Below are 25,231 nucleotides of genomic sequence, written 5' to 3'. Positions count from 1 at the left end.
GAAGCCTGCCTCCTTCCTCCAGCCAAGACAAGAGGGCCATGTTCAGACCTGGCAGGCGATGTTGCTCACCGCAGCTCACCCCAGGCTCTCCACACCCAGCAGAGGGAACTGCCGGTCAGCTCTGTCATTCAAGGGTTGTGCACCTTCAGCTAGCTTTACCACTGCAGGCTAACCTCCCCTCTGTTGGTTTGGCTCTTTGCTGGAGAAGGGAAGAAAGGAAATGTGCTCCTTCTTATTCTTGCATGTCAAGAATTATCACAGAGTGAGGCCTAAAGGGGAGCCCTGCACAGCAAAAGCCAGAAACTAGTGGCAACATCACTAAAGACCCCAGACAAGAAGGTCCCCTCCAGGCAGACCCGAGCCCACGACCCCAGGATGGGGTTAGGAAGAACTGTGCCACTAGAGAGGATACTTCCTAGCTTTCAAATGAAGAGGCCCTCACTTGTAGGGCCAGGAAGGGGTACTGTCACATGTCACCCTTCTTGAAATGACAGCACGTAAACACAGGCAGGACCTGGGTCTATGAGAGCTCATCTTCTGCATGTCTTGGGAAGAAAGTCTCACCCCAGGACGCCTGTGCAGGAGGAACTCTCAAGGAAGATGGAGACCCATCCTGTGAAGTGACGGGATGCAGTCGACTCACCATGCCAGACCACCACTGCGTTTCTTTTGCTCCCTATCCAGTTTTTCAGGGTCTGTTCAGAAGGAGACAAAGCATGTCCCTTTCAGTCCACTAATGCAAAAACAAAAGCCCCGTGAGGAAGAAAAGTCAATAACCAGTCAAAGAGCAGGAATAGCCATGAAAGCTTGAGAACGGACAAGACAACAGGCCAAGAAAGCAGCTGGGAGGACAGGTGATCTGGAAACCAGAGAAATTAACTAAAACCAGAGAAGATAAAATTCTTGGAAGGCAGACGTGGACAGTTACAGCATGGAGAAGAAATCCAACATGGAGATAAACCCTGGGAGAAGTGACTAAAATGCTGCTCTGCAGGGGTGAGCTGGGCCCTCATAAAACGCCCTAAATAGAGGAGGAAACGCCTTGTCCAACAGTGGGTGTCCAGAGAAAACATATTAACTCTGGGACAAGATATGCAAAATAGGGGGAAAGAGGTAAATTGTGCTGTGCTGCTCACAGCTAGAGCATTGGGCTTAGCCAGAGCCAGAGCGGCATGGGAGGAGTCCGAGGCAAAGTAAGAGAAAGGGTGAAAAGAAACTTGTTAAGTAGGACCTGTGAGGAAAGATGAGGCTTGACACTGGGAAAAGGCAGTTGGAGGAGGGGGAAGCATCTCAGCCACAAAGAGGCCGTGAAGAGCACAGTGCTCATGTTCCCACCAGAGGACACTGGAGGACATTAACTCAAGTGGCAGCAGGGAAGGATTTTGTTCTACAGGAGACGCACCTCTGCACTGTGAAGCTGGCGAGGACCAGGAAGGGGAAGGGGGGCTATTTCCAGCGCTGCACTTCTCCAGTTCCCTGATACCACCACAAGTCTCTGTTGACCACCACTTTCTGACAGCTGTCTGTGACACTGCTTCATGGCAACTTGTGTTACTGACGGTATCCTCCGGAATGAAGTCAAATCCCTACAAGTGTCAATACTACACCGGTGGAAATAGCTTTGACAACCAGTGGGGGTGGCTGCTTTCCAAAAAAGGACTCCAGACCCTTCCCACCTGTCAGATTACATGGTTGAACAACATCAAGCAGTTATGACCGCCAGGAACCTCATCGCTGAAAATGGAAGAGAGGCCCAGTTGTCCAAGGCAGCTCCCAGGCAGAACAGAAGTCTTGACCAGCTCCTGGGGAGGATTTTTTCTCTTTGTGTCTGTCATGAGACCGAGTACAGGGAAGACCAGGGGATGCAGGGGCCAGCTATGGGTAGACTGAATGACTAAGCCTTGCTGCTGGAGAGGGCCATGTTGTATATGTGTAAAGATACATTTTTTCTGCTGCGTGGATGAAAGCCTGCGAGCAGGCAGGGAGGGGAACAGGATCAGGCTGCTCATGCTGTTTGTGTTTGTGTCAGTGCTTTGTGTCTGTGTTGACCTGTGGGGTTGCTTAGATGTATACATCCTTATGTGTCTATATATGTCCATATTGTACATCCATGCTCAGTCTCACTGCTGTCTGAGCCGGGGACATGGAGCTGCAGCAGCCTTGCCTCTGCTGGGCTACAGGATTCAGCAGCTCCTGCCACCATTCACTGCTGTTCACAGAACATTGACTGGCTTAGGAAGCCAAATCTCCTGGTCACTTTACCTCCAGTACAAGTTCTCCCCTCTCTTTGGGACACAGAGAGAGGATTCACTTTCACAGGTAAGACACAGTCGCACAGCCAGGAGATGCACACCAGTGCCCTCTGGGGAGCTGGCACTCTTTGGTCGGGAAAGCTTAGGCAGATGATGTTTCCTGAGGCAAAGAGAAGTTGGAGGCATAGCAGCCAGCAAGTGTGAAGGGGTGGAGAAAAGGTGGGATCCATGGTGGCATATGGTCTGCAGCAGGACATGATGGCAATTCAGGAGGCAATGCACTTGTGGAAGGGACCTCATGTAGCAGCAGCAGCCCTGCCTCTTCTGCAGCATGGTCTCGCCTGGGCGGGAATGCCCATACAGGGACCACCGAGGGGTTGGTCTCCCAGGAACGCTGCTGCACCAGGAGGGTCTGGGAGCAGCATCTGAGTTGGGAAGAGGACTTCTTCCTCGAGGTGACACTGAAGGCACCAGCCATTTTGCCTCTGGAGACAGCTCCAGGTCAAGCACGGCCTGACAAATACTCACCATATACCTAGAAGTGGTTTCCTGTGCCCAGTCCCCTCCAGAGATTTGGCTGTGTGCAAGGGAACAGTGTAGGCAGGTTGTCTCTGAGCCATTTCCTCTCACCGGGCAGATGCAACCTCTGCTGCAGTAGTTGTATGGTAAGGCTGTATCCTGGCACAGCAACATCTTTTGATCCTGGTCCTGCCCAGACAAAACCCCTACATACTGTGGGAGGAGGTAAGATCCCCGTAGTGCATACAGGGAAGTGGCTGAAGACAGTGGTGTGGATTGTTCCTCCCATGGGAGCGGGTCCAGAGGAGGCCACAAAGATGATCAGGGGCTGGAGCACCTCCCTTATGAGGACAGGCTGAGAGAGTTGGGGTTGTTCAGCCTGGAGAAGAGAAGGCTCCAGGGAGACTTCATAGCGGCCTTCCAGTACTTCAAGGGGGACTAGAGGAAAGATGGGGAGGGACTTTTACAAGGGCATGTAGGGAGAGGAAAACAAGTAATGGTTTGAAACTGAAAGAGGGTAGATTTAGACTAGGTAGAAGGAAGAAATTCTTCACTGTGCGGGTGGTGAGACACTGGCACAGGTTGCTCAGAGAAACTGTGTCTGCCACCTCCCTGGCAGTGTTCAAGGCCAAGTTGGACGGGGCTTTGAGCAACCTGGGCTAGTGGAAGGTGTCCCTGCTCATGGCAGGGGGGGTGGAACTAGATTAAATTTAAGGTCCCGTCCAACCCAAACAATTGTGTCATCCTATGATTCTATGATTCCACAAAACACCTGCAGCTTAGAGAGGGAAAGAGAAAGAGAGAGACACACAGCACAGAGCCTTTTTCATTGGCCTAATATTGTATTTTCTCTTATATAAGAATTCAGTATCTGTTCAGCAAAACCAGTGCAACTAGAGGATATTCTCTGTGTGACTCAACAGAAAGCAGACACCTCTGCTCAAGGAGACAAAAGAAATTGCAGCTCTGAACATCTGTCTTCCTTTCCCGTGTCGTCTTCCTGGAGAACTCAACCTCTTTTTGCTCAGTGGCTGCTGGTCCCACTCAGAGAGAAGAGGACACAAGAGCCCAGGACCTGCTTTGATGAGCCTGAGCCTTCTTGTGGTCCCTGAACCATTACGTGCACTGGGAATGCTGGACACTGAGTCATATCACTTCCACTCACATCGTCCCACCCAGCACAGTGAAGATGCAGGCTCCAGGGCCCCCCACCCCTCCCAACACAGCCCTGCACTGCTCCCAGCTCACTGCTCATCTCTCAGTTTTACTCAGGGTGAGGGTATCTCCATCACACAGTTACTGCTGCAGCCTCACAAATTCGATGATGATTCACGCATCTGACATCATTCCAGTTGTTGGATGTTGGTTCAAGCCTATGGATTACAACGCACTTCTCAGTATCTGTATTACTTGGTTCGCCTTTCCTCCAGAACCTGAGATAAGAGACAGACGTGTAACTCGCCAGTGTACTCTGTAAAGCACTGCTGGGGAAGGCCACAGCGGGATGCAAGGCTTGGAGAGGAGACAGAAAAATTCCAAATGCCCAATCACAGACAGAAGCCGTACCACCTTCCTCCCACTCTGATATCCCACTGGAACCACTCTAATGTGGAAACCTGCCTTCTTCCTACAGGCAACACCACAGGGCCCTGCTCAGTGCACATAGGCATGGTGGGGGCACTATGGAGGTCAGGCAAGGCTGGTCATCTCTGAAGGGTTCTTCCTGCTGGTGAGATGCAGCTTCTTCTGTGCCTACAGCATTGATGACCACGTCACAGGTAGTTAAGTAATAACAGGGATAGGGCCATGTGACCCTGGTGTCCCACACAGCCCTCTCCTGCTCCATCACTGACCTCTCACAAGGGTTTGTCTCACCTCCCTCTCATGCACCAACAGACACCCTCACATCTCCCCTACTTTCTCACACTACCAGCAGCCGCAGCAAACACTCTCCATCCAGGGATACTCACGCTGCTGACACATTAAATGGAGTCCGGTCCACCCATTGCCACTGGCCCACCTTCTCTGCACTCAGACCAATGTAGAAATTCGGTCCTCTTGAAGGTTGTTGTACCTCCTTAGAGAGGAATGCCTGGAAATCAGGGAGAGTGCAATGCCCATGAGGTGCAGGACTGAGCAGAGAGAGGACACAGAAAGGACATTCCCCTCCCTTGCAGGACAAGGAGGGCTCTGAGTCCCCTCCAGGGCCTGGCACTGTGTCTCTGGCTGCTGTGCCCCTCTCTCAGCCATGCACCTACCTGCTCTGCTTTGCTGTTGATCACCACCAGATGGGAGCCCATCCCAGTGCAGTTCTGCACACTCTCAGCCCAGGACATTGTATCATCCGAGAGATAATAGCAGCATTTCTGAAAGCGTTTCCAGCCCTTCGGGCAGCACATCCAGCCTCGCTCTGTGCAGGGAGAGACCGCAGAGGTGAATGCTAATAACAAGAGACATGGTGATTGCAAGGACCCCTGTGCTCCAGGGATGATGCTCATGTTCTCCTTGGATCACTTTTCCTGACAGAAAGCACTTGAAAAAACAAGGATAGTACAGATACTGTACCACCCCATTGCTTTGCAGTATGACCAGAGAGCTTTGTGTACACAAGTCCATGGTAATCCTTGTAACATGATCTCAGGTCTTGACAAAGTTATTCTGGTGATCTGGTTTGACTTCTCCTTGTACAGACTCCTTTAGGCCCTTAGCCCCAGGGAACAGGGGATATTGCCCCTTTTCCTGACTAGAGCTGCACTCCACAGCCACCCTGCCCTCCAGCACACCATTAACAGGGCCCTCTCCTCCCCCTAAGCTGATAGCAGGAAATCTTTTCTCCCCCCACCTCTTTCCTCTGCACTCTGCCTCTCCAGAGTCTGCTCCCACTGCTGCTGGCTGTCACAGCAGACCCCAGCATTCACTGTCCCCATCCCAAAGACCTCCTGCACCCCTGCCAGCTGACCTTTGCCTTGTGGCTCCGCTGAGCTGCACCGCCACTCCGTGAATGCCTGCTGCAGGGCTGTGGGCTGGTCACCCTTCCGGGAGAAGGGAGCAACTGGAAAGGGAGAGGAAAGGCAGCAGGATTACCCCTTCCTCCCAGCTCCTCACACACCATCTCTGGGCTTCACTCTTGTTTCCCCAGGTCCCAACCAAGCACTGTCCCAGCATCGCCTCTCCTGGGGCTGTCTCTTTCCATTTCACAACTGGTAACTGCCATCCTCTCAGCGAAGGGAACGGGCATTTCTGCTCCCAGCAGCCCACAGCTGCCCACAAGGACTCCTCTGCCCACTGACTGACAAGATCTAGACAGGATGACATGGCCAACAAAGCTAGAGAAGCCTGTGACCCACCCAAACAGTGCCTGGTGGCCATAGCTGGCCTCTGGTTTGTCAACAGAGTCTGTCCCAGCACCGAGCAGCTGACATCAGGCCCCCTTGGGTGCTGTGGAGCTGAAGGGGTGGGCTTGGTGGATCCCTGGTCCACGGCTCTGAGAAAACTGCCCTGAACAAGTGGTGTGGCTGCCTTCCAGCCAGAAAGAGACAATCTTCCATGTCAGAGAGCAGAAGGACCAGTGGAAGGGCATCACACCGAGGACATGCCAGAAGGGCTGGGATTGATGCCACCCAACCATAGGCTTTTGCCATGGAGATACCTACAGCCAAGCTGCCTGTCTAAATCTCTTTACAGTCAGTGAATAAAAAGCAGCACTTCAGTGGCACTGATAATCTCTAAATGATGTCTTGTTTTATCAAACGTTGCATTTAGAAAAATCATTCTAGTGAGGATGGCAGAGTAATAGTGGCCTCTGTGCCTCATCAGTGAACTCCTATAACGGAGGAGGAGATGGGCAAGGCTGATGCGTGACTGGCCACACCTGTTGCAAAGAAAGGCGACCTCTTCTCAACACAAAGGAGACCAGACAATGGACTTTGTTCTATCTAGTTCTGTTGACTGAATCAACCAGTTGCATCAGCTGAATGTATTGACCAGCTGTGTACCTGTTCATCCCTCTAAAGATCAAAGAGAGAGCAGTGTCTTCCTAAGTTAGCCGGAGGAGCATGAAGCCAATGTATTAGTAACAAAACCATCTCTCAAGATAGCTATGGGCCTGAGCTGGCTTTAACCCACATATTCCTCCTTGGTCATTGGGGACACCCAGTGTCTTGATGTTGAGCATATTGCAGAGACTGACAATGGGAACTACATTTGTATTGTGATTCAACTCTGCATTGTGATTGCTACGCTCTGCTAACTGTGTTTTCATTTAAATATATTGCTGTATCACTCTGCTAAATCAAAATCCTACACAACATCAATTAACTTAGATAAGAAAATTTACCATTAAATATGTTACCATTTTACACATGGCAGAGTGTGTGAAATTCACTTGGAAGGTGTGAAACATCTAAAAAAACCTGGCCAGACTGTATCAGACTCTGACAGCCCAACCTAAACCTTCTCAACCATTTGACAGAGTACTGTGAGAAGTTATACATTTGGGAAGAAAGCAATACAAACTTCTGGCACTCGGGAACTAATGACAGCAAAAGGAAGGGCAGCAATTTATCCTGACAACACGCCTCCTCCAGAATCCATCATCTTTATTGACATTTTGTGCAAACATTCCATGAATGATCTTTAGCAGTGAATGAGAAAAAAACAGTGATCACAGTCACCACAAACATTGTGTGCAAGAATAACTTTTTATGAATTATTCTAGTATACTGCAATTAACACTAAAAAGGTGTGAGAGTTTGCACCACACAGTTAATCCTGGAGATGACAGGACTGTGAAAAGCCATTTTTTCCATTAGGACACAAATTGTGTCCAAGCACCTTAGAGAGCCCAAGTGCAGATGCATCTGCCTTCATAGACACTTGTGCTCCCATTTCCAGTTTTTTTTTCCCCCTCTGTAATTAATTCTGTTTCTTTTTTTGTGTGGTATGAAGATAGAGAACTGTTCCACAGTTCCAAAGAGACGGTGTAATCTGGGAACACTGAAAACGCCTCAGGGTAAACAGTGGAATATTTGGGGGATGTATGTACACATATACAAAGCCAGGGCAGAAAAGAAAGTCCAAACAACCCTGAAATTCTGAAGATGGCCATGCTTCAAGTAGGGCATTAGACTAGAGACCTCCAGAAACCACTTCCCACCTAACTCTTTCCATCATTCTAGGGAAGAAAATGGGTATAACAGAACCATCTGCCATAATGCTGTGGTAGTCCTAGCTCCCACATACCAGTTGGCCAAAACATCTGCTACCCTGCAAGAGAGAAGTTTGTGCCATGTTGTAACTGTACCCTAAAATCCCCAATGCTTAAGTAGTCAGGAAAGATTCTGCTCCTAAATATACCTTTCAAATATTCAACATTCAGGTTTTCTGAGCCAAAATGTTTGTGCTTGCATCCTTTCTCATGACAAAACTGTTCCTGAGGAAAAACTCCCTCCTGGTTGGAAGATATTCCCCTCTGGGTTCTGATTTCTCTGCTTTTCTCCCAGCACTTCCCCCAGACCTCTCTCCTGTAACCATCCTGCACATACTCACCAAGGAGAGCAGTAACAAGGGCAATGCACACCAAGAAGAGCAGCAGCGAGATCAGCCACGGGACCCACTGCGGGTATTTCTGGGGACGGGGCTCATGCTTCTTTGTCTCAGGAGGTACTAAAAGTGAAGGAACACAGCAAATACAACACAGCAGTCAACTATGCTTCAGTCAGTCCACACACTGAGGACGTACAACTCAAGGGAGAGCTGCTCCAGAAAAATGCAATTTCAGTTCTGATGTGGAAGTTACACAGTTTGGGAGAAGGGAAGATTGGGACAGAGCAGGGGACCTCTGTGGTTTCTGGAGAAGGTCAGGTTCAGCAACAGTGTTCACAGCCCCAGCCCAGCTGGCAGTGCTAATTACTGGTGTTTGGGATGAGGCCTTCACATGGCCCCAAAATCTGGAGTGAAAGCATGTCTTTCTAGATGGGGCCCAAAGCTGCCAAGTACAACATTGCTCTATCTGTGATACTTGAGGCATTCATATGAAGATTTCATGCTGACTTCTCCCCAGAAAACCTTTTTCGCCCGCTTCAGTTCCTCTTTAGTTTTTGGATTTTCTGTGTAGAAGAAGGTTGGTGTAAGCCAAATGAGGACAGGAGGCAAAAAATGTACAAAGCTATGATGGCACAGAATCATTGGAAGATTAAAAAAAAAAAATATTCCCTTCCATCTCTGCTTTCCAAGCCAGGGTTTAGAGATATGCTGTAGTAAAACTAGGTTGTGCAAGGCTGGATGGCTGGGGAGAACAGAGGGCTGGGTCCAGCAGCCTGAGTAAAGTATCCCACTCAGATTCAGACTTACCAGGGCCTGACTTTTGTCTAGAGGAATACTGCCAGTACTGAGGAAGTCTGGGAGCAGGCAGGAGAATGGCTCACAGGGAAGCAGAAGTAAACACTTGTTAAAGACTATTCTAGGTTGTGGCAGGTATGCAAGATGGGGCAAACAGGAGGGTAAAGAAACAGCAGCACATGACTGCAGGACAGGAGTAAAGAAGTTTTGGGAGAGACTGATATTAATGAAAAGCTTTAGAGAGACCTCGTTCATTGTTCAGCATGAGATTCCCAAGTGTGCCTGCCAGTCATGCCTAGTAAGCAAGACTTCCAGTAACCTGCTGTTTGGGGAAGCCCTCTGACTACTTCCCAAAGACTTGTAGGAGGTTGTTACAGCAGGGCAAAAAGCATCACCTTTCATTATCAGAAGAGAAAACATTCATAGACAGACAAGACCCAGATTTCCCTGGCCAAATCATGTTTTTCTAGTCAGAGCTTTTGTCTGCAGTGAAAACAAGGACCCAGATCATGGTCTGTGGTCCAGACACCTACTTCAGACAACAGATCTGCCCAGTCCAAATGATTTTTTGATGTGCTGCATGTCCACAGATTGACTGTTCATCCCGTGCCCAGTCAGACCTGTGCGTTCCACACTCACACCCAGGTGGCACAGAGAGCACTGCCAGCATGCATGCACCTCACCAACACAACTGAAGTGCAGTAGATCTTGTGCATACTCAGTGAGTTAATCTCCCTGCAACATGCTTCCTACAGTTAGTCTGCAACATGTCCAGCATGATCACAACACAACAGACCTGATGAGAATATGCTGGTTATTCAGCATGTAAATCCATCATCTCCTAGGCACATGCAACAAGTGTGGTACAGCACAGATGCCTATGTTTCTACCTGGGAAATCCTGTTTGGAAATGCAGGAACCCTAACGGCACTGTGGTGTGAAACCCACGCTGGTACTCTCTGCCATCTCCTGCCACAGACTATATGCTGTTTGATTAGCTGCTGCCTTCTCCTCTCTATCTTCCAATGACTGTCAGTTTTGGTATCTCTAGAGTCCAACTAGAAGAGGCTACAAAATGGGAAAACCCAGCTGTGCTTGGCCATTACCAACATGGAGTCCGCATGGCCAGAGTAACCACTCAGAAGGCCAACAGAGCAGCAAGACTCCCTCAATTTTTCAATAATTTTCAATCATAACTCTCATACTATGAGCATACCATGAGTCTGTGAGAGACATTAGCACTGTGTGCAGTAGTACTAGTGGACACTTCTCTGAATTCAAAGTATAAGCTACAGCCAGTGTGTGATCACTTGGACAGGTGCACCCAAAGACAGACCCTGAGCACATACCCAAACCTATAACATGAGCCTGGCATCAGCAGCTCAAGCAAACACAGCTGGATCGGGTGTCCTTGGAATAGGTCACTGGGAACACAATGGGGGACTTCCACCACCCACACCTCACCATGATGGAAATGCTAGCCGTAACCAGAACCAGCTAACCCTGATGCATTGAAAACAGTGAGATTTCAAGTCAGTGAGGAGTATGTACAGTCTTTATTTGCATGATTCATGCCTCAGAGCGGGCAAGGAATAACCTGGAGATGATGCCTGCTCTGTTTGGGATCGTAGAACTGACGTAAAGCTGTAAATAGGCAAGTTAATATCTCTAGCAGCAATATTTATTTATTTATTTATTCACTCATTCTTTTACACACACATACTTTCACCCCTCACCTGCTGGTGTGTAGGGTCCTGTGTCTAAGGGTGGAAGCAACGAGCCACACATAGGACATCTCTATGTGTTCTTACTTGCAGCATAATGACTACAGAATACATACTGATCAGAACATGCCTTAAATTTGCACAAACTCTAGTAGAGACACCATTTTACAACCGTGATTTTTAACAGCAATACAAATTTGTGTGTTTGGTGTGTTAATTATTTTTCAGGAGTGGTAAACATCAATCACAGAATGGGATCCTTCCTCTGTGTATTTTACAGTGTTTTCTTCAAGCCCATTCTTACTTTTAACTTTTGGGTCTCTCTTCTCCAAGGACCATTTCTCAATCAACCGAGGACAATGGGGCTGTAAGTTTCTGCAGCCAGTGTCACCTCTCACAAAACTGTAGAGGGCAACTGACGGCTCTACTGTAAGGAGGCATGTTTGTTCTCTACTGCTGCTCTCTCCGTAAGCAGGAACCTGCAGCCTCACTCTGAGAGGCAAGAGCAGGAGCAGCCAGGGCTTGGGCTTATTTGCTGCCATTTGTTGCCCTGGTAGCCCCTACACCTTTGTAACAGATCAAATGGTTTGTAATAAACCATAGTCTCTATTGTTCATACTCACTATTTGTCCAAAAATTATTCTCTCAACCAAGACTACATAACATGTAAGGAGGCAGCTACTACCTGCATTGTGCCAGAGCTAAGCACTATTACTGTACAGCACCCATCCTGGACCCTCTACCATTTGCCACTGTTGGTGTTGCAACCAGGGGACTAAGGGAGCCCAGATAGGTTCCTTGCTGAATGCTCATTTGAAACCGACTGTTTGTGGCCCCGGTAGTCATCCTCGTTCATGTTGCAACCCCCACCACCTAAAGATTCCCACCTCTCCTCTTGTAGACATTCCTTGACCCTCTTACTTCAGAAGTCCTCCAGTCTCCTGCTCATGTAGTAGTAGACAACTCCTTTTTCTCACCAATTTGTCAAGACCAGGTAGGAAACAGTCACAGAAGGAAAAGTCACCATTCGCTGTTTTTCAGCCCTCCTCCCTCCAGGTCCCCTTCCCCTGGATAACCCATCCATTCCTTACCTTCAATCACTGCAGCCGGTGATGCATTCTTGAACTTCACCTCAGCGTAGGTGATTTCTGATGCCATTTAAGCACAGTGTGAACACTGGCCCTGTCCCTTTGTCCTTAGTTTTGCCACATAGAAGGTCAGCCTTTGAGGTCCCTGGTTTTTGACGGAGACACCGATAAGTTACTGTGCTTTTCCCATCTGCTCGTTCACCCTCTGTCTGCAAAGAAGGTTGTGCTGGACACTGGAAGCACTGGTGGTAACCTGAGAATTCCTGGGAGCTCAGAAATGCTCTGAACAGATCTTCAGTTTCTTAGCCCAGGAAATCAGTCCCAGCACTATGGAAACTTCTGAGAGAGAAAATTAAAACGAGAACTTAACTGAAAAGGAAGTTGCAGTCCTCCTTCCCCATGTCAGATTCTCAGCTGGTAGGCTTCCTTTTTAATATCTCTTGGTTGTTTCTTTTTTCACACTTCTTTTTTAACTCTCTGTCCTTCCCTTATCTTCATGCCTTTCTTTGTCTGTTAATAATTCTACCATTGCTCTTAGGTTTGGAGCTATCACTGGTTTTAGCCCAGTTTAACCTGCAGCACAGCCCAATACAAAATGCATTCTGCCCTCACTTGTCTCTTGTGGTTAAGCTGCATTTGCTACATCAAATATCCCATGCTATAACTCATCCTGGGAAGTCAGCCCCAGTTGGCAGCTAACACTAGAACAAATCTCAAACAAGGAACTGTCTCTATAGAAGTGAGACTGAGGAGTTGCAGCATCAGGCAGAGGACTATAAATAATCAAAAGTCTGATATATCCAAGGAGAAGTAGAGAAAGATGAAGCCAGGGTCGGGGAGGAGAACAAGCAAAGTGGAATGAAAAAAAATGGGGTTGATAGTTTGAGAGGTTATTGGAAAGAGCACACACAGAGACCTTTCTATCACAACCTGATTTACAGCCTGTGGAAGTTCAAAGAAGTGCTTGCTTCAGGGAGTCAGGCTGCATTTCTGAGGCTGAAAGGGCTGGTTTCTATTTTTTGCTCCAACACTTTCATTTATCTCCCTTTCCTGCTTTCTAGTAAAGGCCTATGATATTACCTTGGGGAAAATGTCAGACTAATGTTTAGTCTGATTTCAAGCTGGGGCAGATGTTGAAAGGAGACAATTAAGGGAAATGGCGGCTGAGATACATGCTGAATCAGAAAGACTTCTTCGAAGAAATGCCAATGAGTCAGGATACCCGGGAGAAAAAGGGTGAGAAGCGTTCAGTCAGCAGATAGAATGGTTTGGGTTGGAAGAGACCTTAAAGGTCATCTAGTTCTGATGCCCCTGCCATGGCAGGGACATCTTCCACTGCTTCAAGTTGCTCAGAGTCCCATCCAACCTGGCCTTGAACACTTCCAGGGAAGGGGCAGCCACAGCTTCTCTGGGCAACCTGTGCCAGTGCCTCACCACCCTCACAGCAAAGAATTTCTTCCTTACATCTAATCTAAACCTACCCTCTTTCAGTTTAAACCTTTGTCCTTTGTCCTCTTGCTACAGGCCCTGGTAAAAAGTCTTTCTCCACCTTTCTTTAAAAGCTCCCTTTATATGTTGAAAGGCTGCAATAAGGTGTCCCTGGAGTCTTCTCTTCTCCAGGCAGAACATCTCTCTCAGCCTCTCTTCATGGGAGAGGTCTTCCAGCCTTCTGATCATTTTCAGTAAGGTCTCCAAAACAACCAGAATGAAGAAGGAGGAAGGTTTGCTTGGTTGTTTTGCTAGCTGAAATTTCCTCAAGGCAGTCCAGAATGAGACACTCACAGGACATCCAGGGAGCTAGCATGGAGGGTACACAGGGCAGAGCTGGAGGTGAGACAGGACAGTGCAAGGAAGAATACGCATCAGACAACAGAGGAGAACAATGTGGCAGAAGGTGGAGGACAAGGGAGGGATGTAGTGGACATATGCACACAGATTATGGAGAACTGCCCCTAAACAGAATGGGGTATATATAGCTGGATTTCTTTACCAAGGAGCCTCCTCATGTCTCCTGTGCACTGAGCTGGCTTCACTTGTCCTTTCTGTATTGTGTGCAAAGAGGGTGACTTTTATACAAGAGGAGCAGCTGCAGGCCAGAAGTCTGGTTCCTTGAGAAGATGTATGCTGCCTGCTTTTCTTTCCAACATCCTTCCAGCACTTTCCTTTGCCTTCAGGCTTCACCTTCTCACTAGAATTAAGCCTCCCTAAGTATTTGCTGAAACCTAGTTATGCCTTCAAACTTCATGCTGAGATTTTAGCCAGAGTAATCCTCTGTGTGCTTCCCCTCTGCCACAGCCAACCAAACCACAACAGACTCAGTCTCAGGGGGAAAAGGCTTGCTTCCTGGCAGGGTTTCAAACTTTCCACTGTGAAGAAACAGGAAATACAATCAGCAGACAGAGAGGAAGTCACAGTGCAGCTTCATGAGGTTTTTGCCATTGAAACACATCTCCAAACACAGCTGAGGCATTTCAAATGTAAATTCAGAATCTAGCTGCTGATTTTATTAGAATACACCAGATTGCACTCGAACACCAGGAGACAGCTCAATTCTTCCTTTTCAGCCATCAGCGTTGTTATTTGCTGTCAAAATTCAACCCTGAATCATACTTCCATAGGACACAACGATGGGCTCTTGTGCAACAACAGTGAGGTGATATTTCTGAGGGTAAAATTTGTACTTCCAATTTCATATGCATTGATGGCATGAAAATGGGTGGGAGATAGGGAGAATCGAGCCCAGCAGTTAGTTGTGGGGCTGAAAATAGAAAAAAAATAGGACCTGGCTTAAAAAAAAACCCAAAACTCGCACTTTGTTTCCTTGCATTTCCACTGCTGTTCCTCAGTTCCTCTCTTCCCCTTCTACCTGTGTTCTGCCCACCCCATGCAGCACACCCTCATCCGCCCACAATACCACAGACATCTTTCATCTCAACCCCACTCAGCACTGCCAGGTACCTCCCACACACCTTGCAAGCCCCAGCTTCTTTCTAGGACTCGTGTGTTTGCTCACCACAACAGTCCTGCTTTCCCTCCTTACTCATGCTCCAGCTGCTGCCTTTAGGTGGTTGCCTAGATGACACAATCAGAAAGAGGTACTAATGCTCTTTCTTCCCTACCTGTCAATGAATTTTGAGTAAGGTAGTATCTGCAAGGCTTTCACCTCACAGCCAATTTCACCTGATTTTGCAAGCAGGCCCATGTAACAGCAGAGGAGACAGCACCATCGCATGTGCCTTACTTCTTTTGAAAATCAAGCTGAAGCAGTTGAGTTAAAATTGAATTCATAAGCAAAGAGAAGGACTTGAATCCTAGAGCTGTGACCCCACACATTCCAAAAAAATCCCCTTTTGAAGTTGAGCACAGCTGTGGCAGAGGCTGCAGGGAAGTGAGACACTTGTTACAAGCCAGTCAGAATGGAGAGGGGCAGCTGAGGGCATTCAGTCATCACAAATAGCATGGAGGTTACACAGGGACATCAAAATTGGCAGCCCAAAGCCAATACCTAGTACCTCTTTAGAAGATTTGACAAAAGGCAAAAGGAAGTTGACACAGCTAAAACGTTGAGGGTTATTAGTATGTGTTCTTCAACAAGTTGACCTTCCATTTGAATGAGGAAAATTGAAATGATCATGACCTCCAGTAAGTATAAAATCACAACAAAGCAAAGGTAAAAAAGAGTCTGAAAAACAACTAGCAGAAGCCATCAGAACTAGCAATAATTTCTTTCCTATGGCTACTGAAAAGCAGAAACCTTTTCACAAGTTTTGAGGACAACTGAAGAGCAGGGTATAAAAGAAGCAGTCAGAGAGAACAAGGGCATCAAAACAAAGCTAAATTAATTATTTGTGACAGTGGAAGAAATTCCCACAAGAACTGTGTTTTGTGGGGCACTAACCTAAAAGACCTGTCGAAAATAAAAGTGTGCGAAAGGTAAGGAATTAGTAGGTCTGGGCAAGATGGTCCCAGAGGTTCCCAAGAAACTCAGGGGTGACACAGTTGCTAATAGCAGTGGGTGGCCTCTTGCCTTAAACTGCCTTTTAATCAGCAAATGGCAGGATGGCAAGGAATATATAAAAGGGAGGGGAGAAATCTAGGGAGATTTAGGAAGTTAAAGGTTTGACATCTGTAGTGGCCAAGTTAATAGAAATTGTATCAAAAGAATGAAACTAATGGAATGTGTGTAAGTATGATGTACTTTGGGAAGAGTCAATATAACTCCTGTAAGGAAATCCTGCCTCTTGTAGTTCTTTGGGGGGTCAGTAATCACATGCATGAGAATAATCTAGCTACCCATGAAATTCCTCAGCAAAAACATCTAAGGAAAGTGGGCAGCCATGGGATAACAAGGCAGATCTTTTCATAGTAAGCAGACAGAAAAGTGAGTAGGAATTAATAGACAGTTCCTCAATGGAGGGAGAACACCTACAGAACTCTGCCAGGTCTGTAATAGGACACACACTAACATTTCCTTCATCAACATGGCGAAGAGGAATTGATATGATAAAATCTGCTAATGATACCAAATTATTCAGGGCAGTTATTCAAGAGCCAGTTGCAAAGAACTGGAGAAGGATAAGACTGAGTAGCAGGGTGACAAAAGGACAGAGTCCTGTGTAGGTAAGCAATGCTCTTTAGGGAAGTGGGTAACGAAGCAATGCACTTTAGGAAAATCAGCCCTGACTTCACACATAAAATAACGGGCTCTGAGGTAACTATTGTCACATGCAAAGAAAAATGTCAGATTTTAACAGATGTATGAGAAAATCTGTTCAGAGGCAGAAAGAACAGCAAATCAAACATAGGAATAGCAGGAAAAAGGCATAAAGAACAGTACAGAAAATATTGTTACAGCACTGTATCATTATGTCCTCATAACTCAAATCATCTCAAGAAGGATACAGTGGGTCCAGAAAAGGCTCAGAGAAAGACAAGGGTGAAAAAAAGTATAGCATGACTGCCACATAAAGAACAACAAATTGAGATAGGACATTTGCACCCTGAAGATGGGAAGAGAGAGAGGCTTACAAAAATCATCTAGGAAAGGCTGAGTGATGACTGAGTCATTTCTGGTTTTTTTAATACAAGAACTACAGGGCATTAAAAGAAGAGAAGGGGGGTCACTTAATGAAGGAAGGTGGTTCTTCACAAAACTGAGTTGGGCAATGGACTCCTTAACCCAGGATGCTGGGCATCTGAAAGCTTACTTGGCTTAAAGGTGGAAACTGGAAAAAAATAACGGGAGAGAAATGCACTGAGGGTTTGCTTAATGCAAAGTAACTATACCCTGCTTGGCAAGTTCCTGTTCTGATAACATTTGGAATGGGGCAAAACATTAAAAGAGAACACGTTGTATGCTTGCCCTGTTTTTATTCTTTAGGCACTAACATCAGTATGATCTTTCTAGATTATTTGTCCAGAGCGCCTACCAGGTGGAGGTTGGTCAGGAGACAGTCAGGTGCTAAGAGCACAGCTTGAGGTTCTGTATCCAACAGCATGAAGGGTGTTACTGATGTGGCTCCCATCCTCTGAGTGGGCTTCAGCTCCTCCAGACAGCTGGGCTGCCAGTGGGGCAACCTTGGGTAGAAGAGCGATCTTTCAGGGAGAACACCTCTGCTGTTCCACCAGTTGTGGGGTCTCCCCCTGAGCACAGACACAGGGAAGGCAGCTTGCTGCATCCTGGAAAGCAAAGCAGAAAGCAAGAAAGGCAGAAAGACAGAAATGAGGTGGGGGAGGAATTTCCTCTAGCCAAACTGGATTCTATCCATCTACTGTCATTCGTGTAACTAAGTATTTATCACCACTCAGCCTTATGCATAGTTTTGTTCAGCTTCTTGAATAGAGCACAAGACCGTCTCACAAGACCTCTTCTCACAAGACCTTATTCAAGCACAGCCCACACCCAGTCCTTTCATAAAACTGCCTGCTCTGGTTTTACCTGGACCCTAGTTGCCCGCTGATAGGACAGTCCTACCATCATCTGCTCTTGTGGCACCTCTGGCTAGCGCAGTCCTCCAGGTCACACAGATAAAGACAGCCTAGACCCAATCCTGGCTTTTTGTCCCTGCACTTGGATGAGAAGAGCATCAGAAATGCATGCCACCCTCTTGGGCTTCCCCCTCCACATCACCTTGCTCCCCTCCTAGGGGTTAAGGCCATGGAGGTAATAAAGGGAGAGCAGAGCCCTTGCAGCCAAGGGAAGAGCATAAAAAGGCACTGAAGCATGAAGAATGGGGCCCCAAGGCACGACATTAGTAAGGGATGGCAGATATCTAATCAAAAGGATTCAGGCAGTGGAGAGCTCCTTGAGAACGCCTGAGGGATTTGGCTGGTTAGAGGGAATCTAGCAATAAATGATCCCACTGCATATCCTGCTGCAAGGAACTGGTTAGGGCAGGATGCTGCAGATCTCACTGCAGGAGCTGAGCTCCCCCAGCTGCAGGGGACAGTGTGGGAGCACAGCAGCCTGCTGAGACCTGAGAGAAAGGCATCCTATGCCCTTCTTGCCCATGGCTGACAGCACTGGCCAGAGCTGCAGGGAGAAGAAACCTCTTCTGGAAGGCAGACACCCCTGCTGATGCCAGAAGGTGAAGCGGAGTGCCATACAGATATACTAGGAGACTTTAGGAATAAATGGGTTATATGGAGCTGTGAAAGCTCAGAGGAAAGGACATTTGAACATCTAGGGGTGAAGAGGAAACAGAGAAAAACTCAATGGAGAGTGAGAAAGGGAGGCGAGAGCAGAGAGTGAGATAGATAAAACAGAAGGTAGCACTGCAAAGCCACACGAATTTCTGGCAGGTGGCAGCACTTCACCACAGGCAGGCCTGAGTCAGCAGCAACACTTTGTGTCCTCAGCAAAAACACCTAGAGTGACACTCTAGCACTTTCAAAGAGACCAGCAGCTCCCCAAAATGCTACAGTTACAGTACCATGCCGAGCATGGCGGAAGGAAATAAAAGTAGGAGAGATGAGAAAGAAATGTTCTTCTCTGTCCACATCTTTGCCAAGCTTTAGCAAGAGCTGAGGGTTTCAAGCAGAACAGACCATGTCCCAAAGCTATCTGAGCCGAGGGAGCTCAAACTCAGTCAGCTTTGGAAAGTGAAAGTCATGTGCTCACCTGTGGTGATAGGTTTCCCAAATCCCTCAAGTATAAGGGAAAGAATAAGAGAAGCAAGAACAGTATCCAGGGAACCTTCAAAAAGACAAGAAGCCCCAGCCCACCTCTTTACATACACCATTAACCCAGGATTGTTTCTTTAGAAAAGATACATATCATTTATTTCCCCTAATTAACAAATTATCCAACCAAAGCCAACAGAGGACACATACAGATGCATTAGCCCACAGCTTTGTTTTATGCCATTACTGGGAACATCACACCTTCACCCCCCTCTTCTTTTGGATCTGAGCCACAGGTCTCAAGGCTAGAAGTTGTGGGAGATCAGATGCAGGTACTGCAGTTGCTTGCCACAGCTGCACATCTGACTCCAAACCTGGGCCAGATGCAAGTCCTGGTCAGACCCAGGGGCCTGTTTCAGAGGCAGGGCTGTGAAGTTTAGCTTCTCGGAGTGGCCACATGGGATTTCCATGGACAAACTGTAGCCATGTAACACCCCCCCACAGAAGCAATCCTTCATGCTTCATTGTCGGTTCTGTCCAACAATCGCACCGATCTTGATGTCCTTGAATTCAGTGTGGCTACACCTCTGCCCAGTGAGGTGAATGCACCTAATCTCCCTCTTTTGAAGCAGGAGTGGGGGGAGTGGAAAGAAAAGCACAAAAATGGAAAACAACCACAGTCACTGAGCAAGCATGGGGGCTATCAGGTAAGGTCATCCAGACCCATGCTGTAACCTTAGGGCTACTTATTTGATCTCAAGCTGGTTCCCTCCACATCCTCACATCCTCTGCGTGCACATGAAGAGAATGCAGCAAAGCCTTCCCAGAGAGAGGTTTTGGGGAGAGCTGCACTGGCTAGGCTGCCCCACCAGATGGCACTGGAATAGCAGCACAAACCTCAGGCCCTGCAGAGCTTGCCTCAGCATGGACATCGTGTGGCTCCCTCACGCTGCTCATATCCTCAAGAGTAGATCTATCAGGAAGATTGTAAATGGCCTGTGCTGACCCTTACCCTGCACCCTATACCCAAGAAGTCCCTGCACGCCATTTGGAGCCTCTGCGCCCATTGCACGCTACGCTCTTGCTGGCCAGCAGCGGGGCGAGGGACACCATCGGCCTCCAGAGCAGCGCAGCCGTCCTAGGCATCCAGTCAGGAGGGGACAAGTCAAAAGCCATCTGGAAACACCTGCAGAAAGCTGAATTAAACCCAGGGAGTACAGTCAACTCAGCTGGACGCTCCCTGGCACCTCATCACCGAAGTAGGCTGAGTAAGTTTTAATGCCAGGCAGCAAGGGCTCTAGCTTTGGGGTTCAAACTGCACGCAGGACACAAATGTCAGCACAGGTGGGTGGGGAAGAGCACTTTGTATTTGAAGGGCACACTCTCCAGATGCCCGCATCACCCACTTTTACCACGCTAGGACGCTGAAGTCAGCACCGGCACAGTAAAGCGAAGGGCGGGCAAACTGCGCTCCCGGGTGCCAGCCTCCAGCACGGAGCCAGGACTGACTCAGAGGGCGAAGGGCCCCCGCTGCCAGCTCCTCGCAGGCCCCGGAGCTGCAGCCGGCACTGACACAGAAGGCAAAGTGCTCCTTGCTGACTCACGCTGGCCTGCAGCACCGTGGCCTGTCTCCTAGACTCTGCCTCCAGTCCACGCTTATTTTCATATTTAGCACTTTTAAGACTGGGCAGGCACAGCACACCACGCTGGTCCTTGCACAGCCTCTGCTCTTCCTGAGCTGAAGGATCACCGTCAGACCTCGTCGTTCCCCACCACCCACCAATCCCCCACATCAGATGTCTCACCGGACACTGCTGGCCCACTGCGGGACCCACCTCACCACAGCCTAGCACAAAAGTTGTGCTAGGAAATAGTTCAGGCTGGAGGTATCTCATTCAGACCTTGCTCAAAGCAGGGCTACTTCTGCAGCTAGATCAGGCTACCCAGAGCAGGTTCTCGGCTTACAGTAACCCTATTTTGGTATGGAATGTATTGCTTAAGGACTTTTCCTGTTCTTCTACCCAAAAAGTATGCAGTGGTCATTTCCAAGCATGCTTTGTACATGTACCCATGGTATTGACTTCAGCTTTAGGGATTAGTGACACCAGCCCCTAACTCTGGGCCAGACATGCAGCCTATGCTGCTGTATCTATAGCCTCTTAGCACATATTCTTCAAAGGAAATGCTCTCCTACTGCTCTCCTCTTGGTCCTGCTGCTCATTAGGATCCAGTTCCTTGTCCCCGCCAGCTAACCAAAGCGACAGTTTGTGTAGCGCTACTGATGTAGCACCTCCCCACATCTTTGAACAGTTTGCTTCACACCATAATCAGTGCTTATGGACAAGTGCTTAGACTTCACTTTAAAAAAGACTAGGAGGGCTTCAGTTCCTATGGGCCAAACTTTAAAGACAACATACACACGTGTATCCACAAGAGGAGGTATGTGCCTGGCCTGGGACATCTCGATTCTAGCCCTACACTGTGCTGTCTGTGCACGAGGGCACTGAGGCACAGAGGGCATTCAGATAGCAGAATATGGTTACATTTGGAAGCACCAATTCCGTTACTGCCAAACTGTCAAAAGAGATGAAGAAAAAAACCAAAAATCTTTAAGCCATGCTTCTGTAAACTTGACCAGGGGTCAGTTTTAAGTCATTCAGGAAAGCATCTGAATGACAAATCATGATACTGGTGGACATGAAGGCAAAGCTGCTATTGGACTGAGGGAAGCATTCAATAAAAGCCAATACAAACTCTGCTGTCACTCAAAGCTCTTCTGGTCTGTTTTAAACCAGACCCACCGAAGTTCTTGATCCGGCATCCTATGGTTGCCTACCTCCTACTCCTTTGTGCCTCCTGTATGCTAAAGTCAAGACACCTCTTCCTTTCCCTCCCATCTCAGATGCTTTTGGGAACACCTGCAGATGCGTCCAGCCCTTGGTCACATCCCTCCCAGGCACACCTCTCCCCTGCCCAGGGGAAGTCACTTCAGGCAGCCAACCCAGGGAGTCAGCACGCTCTTGCTGACAGATGCCAGCTGCGATTTTCCAGAGAGCACTTCACCAGTACTAGCCAACTCGTGGGTGATGTTTGCCTGCATCCCCCTCTCCCAGAAGCTGGGGGCTTCTGGCAATCCCTGGAGATGGTGGCTGAGCCCGAGGGTTGCCAGAAGCCCTGCAACAAGGCGATTCAGCAGAAGATGGCAGCACACGGTCATGGGTGAGGCTGAATTTGCAAGCCCTTGGTCGCAGGTGTCACCAACCCAGCCAGACTTGCAGGCCAGGCTAGGAGGGCAGGGGAGCACCACACCTCTTTACATCTAAACACAAGACTCAACACAAAGGCTGCAAGTTACAGGCAGCTCCCTCCTTCAGGGAATGTCTCTTCAAACTGCCTCAAGGATTAAAAAGCTGGTCACCTCAGCAATCCAGCTGCCTCTGCCCCACCACGGAGGAGTTGTCCTCCTACAACAGCCGGGAAAGAAAAGGGAAAGGAGGCCATTGCAAGTTACCTGGCTGGCCTGCCCTAAACATTAAGTGATGCAAGAAGTTCACCACAGCCTCCCAGCAGTGACAGCTGGCAAGACGTGGCTGTGGTTGGGAGCCACAACGTGCACCAGCTGCTGCTGGCTGATCTTCCCATGCTCAGAGACAGCCGCAGTGAATGTCTGTCAGAGCCCCAGCTCTGGATGAGGACACACAGCTACAGCTAACAGCAGCTGGCAAAATTAAGCTATCAAACTAGAAGGGTACTACATCCTGCAATGTGCTTTTCCTGACTATTAACATAGACAAAGCTATTAACTTGGAAGAAAGAGACCTAAAATGGTCTCTAGACTGAGAATCTATTGTTCACATAATGTAATGAGCACTCAATGGATTGCCTAGACCTTGAGGCGTTACAATGTGTGTTAACTACATAGGCCCCAGTGCTCTGGTTTTATGCATTAACAGCACAGTTGGGCTCCCTCCCAGAGCTGGGCAGGTTTATGGCGATTTAACAGGATGAGTTCAGATTCGGATCCTGTTCCCCCCTCAAAGCTCAGGAAGACTTCAGGGTTTTGGTTTCTTGTTTGGTTTTTATTTTGTTTGATTTCCTCCAATGGACACCTTTTCCTCTCCATTTCTTCAGGAGTCCAGACACATCACCAAGGCTTTGTTAAAGCTAGGGAGTTTGTGCCTGCAATCCATACTGTGTGGCTGTAGTAAGGAACAGTTACTGCACAGCTGTGAGACAGGAGTTTTAAGTCACAGAATGTAGAACTGAATTAATGGGGGAAGGGGAGGGAATGTTCACATCCCAGCTCAACTACAGCTCTTGCAAAAGAAATAACCACCAGACAAAACTGGGATCTTCCCTTTGACACTTGTTTCTTGACTCTTTCTACATGCTACAGTCTGTCTCCCATTTGGCATGAACTTTTCTCCCTCTTTGGCCATTGTCCCTCTCAGACGGAGGACAGCTCTTCCCAGCCGCCTAAGGAAATCAGTTGATCTATTAAGTGGAACATAATAAATGTTCAGGAGATAATGAGTTTGAGCTGCTGATCCACATTAAAGGCCTGGCCTTAATCCTTTACCTAGAGAACGCTATTTTCTGCAACATAAGAGACTGTAGGTCTCAAGCAGCCTGCACACTGGCTTCTGCAATGTTAGAAAAGCCGCTGGCAACAAAAAGTGCAGGAAGAGGTAGAAGGATTCAGCCAGTCCAGCTGCAGGCCAAGTCATTTCACCAGTAACTTACCATCACAGCCAACTTCTCCCACTAGGGATGGAAATACCGTTCCTGACAGTCACCAAGGAGAAGGGAGAGAAGATTTATACAAGACACATCAAGCTGCTGTGTTCTAGCAGGTCTCACTGCAAGGAAAGACACGGGGACCTGAAAGATCTCCAGAAAGATCTCCAGAAAGAACTAAGCTCTCCCTCCTGAACTGCTTCGCAGTCCCCTGTGCTTCTCTGTGCACCAACAGGAGCACATCCCAGCACCTCCCTTAGCTACACCTCACCTGAAAATCCTCCTAGTCTGGAGAAATACCCTCTTAAGACTATTCAACCCTTTTGCTGCAAGTACCTACTGAAAAGTCACAGAAGCTTCACCACAGCTCAAGGACAAGACCCTTCATCTTCTGCCTGGCCAGGACCTACACAATACACCCACCCTATTCACCAAAACAGGGCAACATCTTTGCTTCCAGATCTGAAGAAACATAGAATTATTTTTTGGCCACCACAGCTGCTAGAATGTTTGACAATGACACCAGCGTTTACTGGTGCCATTCAAACAGCTGACTTAAAAGGTTAAGACTTCTCATCTTTACCCAGATCACAAGACCTCCATTGTACTTTCAACACAACAGATATAGAGCTTTGCTGTCTGCCAGAGGAACACTGAGCAAGCGTGACTGTGCAAGAGATTGCTGTGGGCAGGCTTGATAGTAGAACATCAGGGCCCTGAGCATATTCTCCATCTTCTGGGGGACTGTCTGCCTGGACTCAGGTCCAGCTTAAATAATACAGGTGTCTGGCTTTGAGAAACCTCAGCAAGGTTTGCCTTTGAGTTCATCTCAGCTAAGGTTCTCACCCTTGATCCCTGCCTGAGCTAGTGCAGCCATGCCCACGCCTGGCCACGTACCCTGCTGATCTAAACCCTCAGCCTGAGCTGCTCCAATCTTCCTGCTCAGGTACTGTGGGGCTGTGCCTTTGCCAGCAGGGCCACTGTCCCTGCCTGCCTTGCTGTGACTCAGCTTCCAGCCTGCTCTCCCTTTCCGAGCAGCCTGTCCCTGCTGCTCCCAGACACAGGGCCCACTCAGCTCACCTTGCTCATCTCTGCAGTCAGCAGAGAGGCTGCTTCCCATTTGCAAGCGTGGCAAGAATCAATTCTTCAAACATCTGCAGGGTGTAGAAGCCTTTAACATCTGAAATGCTAAATGGCAGGGCAACTAAGTTTTCTCACTTGCTAGTTTTATCCATATTCTTACCAAGCATCACATACACCCCTACAGCCAGGCCTGTTTCCATGTTGTAGATTTTGGGGGTTGGGTTTTTACCCATTTGGAAGTGCCATAGGTCATATTCGTGTCCCTCTTCCATGCTCCTGCTTCTTCGCCCAGACAGAGCCTGAACCTGTTCACTCCCAAAGTTGTTCTTGTCCAATCTGGAGGCCATAACACACTTGCAGAAGGTTA

The 25,231-nt window shown here is 48.1% G+C and overlaps 1 protein-coding gene across 1 annotated transcript; it reads right to left on the bottom strand.

The window, feature by feature from the left end:
• Positions 1 to 3,591: 3,591 nt before the first annotated feature.
• Positions 3,592 to 25,213, bottom strand: LOC141923986 (C-type lectin domain family 4 member A-like). Its single transcript, XM_074825779.1, has 9 exons — positions 23,788 to 25,213; positions 17,352 to 17,601; positions 13,913 to 14,680; positions 11,926 to 12,261; positions 8,319 to 8,435; positions 5,731 to 5,823; positions 5,030 to 5,181; positions 4,742 to 4,863; positions 3,592 to 4,204 (listed from the first exon to the last, which is right to left on the bottom strand). The coding sequence occupies exons 4-9, from the start codon at positions 11,990 to 11,992 to the stop codon at positions 4,060 to 4,062; spliced, it is 696 nt and encodes a 231-aa protein (XP_074681880.1). The 5' UTR covers positions 11,993 to 12,261; positions 13,913 to 14,680; positions 17,352 to 17,601; positions 23,788 to 25,213; the 3' UTR covers positions 3,592 to 4,059.
• Between the last annotated feature and the right edge of the window lie 18 nt (positions 25,214 to 25,231).

Source organism: Strix aluco, chromosome 5 (assembly GCF_031877795.1).
Source record: "Strix aluco isolate bStrAlu1 chromosome 5, bStrAlu1.hap1, whole genome shotgun sequence".
In the NCBI taxonomy this organism is placed as follows: Eukaryota; Metazoa; Chordata; class Aves; order Strigiformes; family Strigidae; genus Strix; species Strix aluco.
Note: the sequence above shows the minus strand (reverse complement) of the source record. Positions and strands in the feature narration are given on the sequence as shown.

Bases quoted from the DNA above. Each gene is read 5' to 3' on its own strand.
- LOC141923986 (XM_074825779.1), bottom strand. From the start codon at position 11,992: ATGGCATCAGAAATCACCTACGCTGAGGTGAAGTTCAAGAATGCATCA. The intron at 8,436-11,925 runs GTAAGGAATGGA...CTTCACTTTTAG, and splicing joins ACCGGCTGCAGTGATTGAAG to TACCTCCTGAGACAAAGAAG. The intron at 5,824-8,318 runs GTGAGTATGTGC...CTCCCTTTCCAG, and splicing joins CCTTGTTACTGCTCTCCTTG to TTGCTCCCTTCTCCCGGAAG.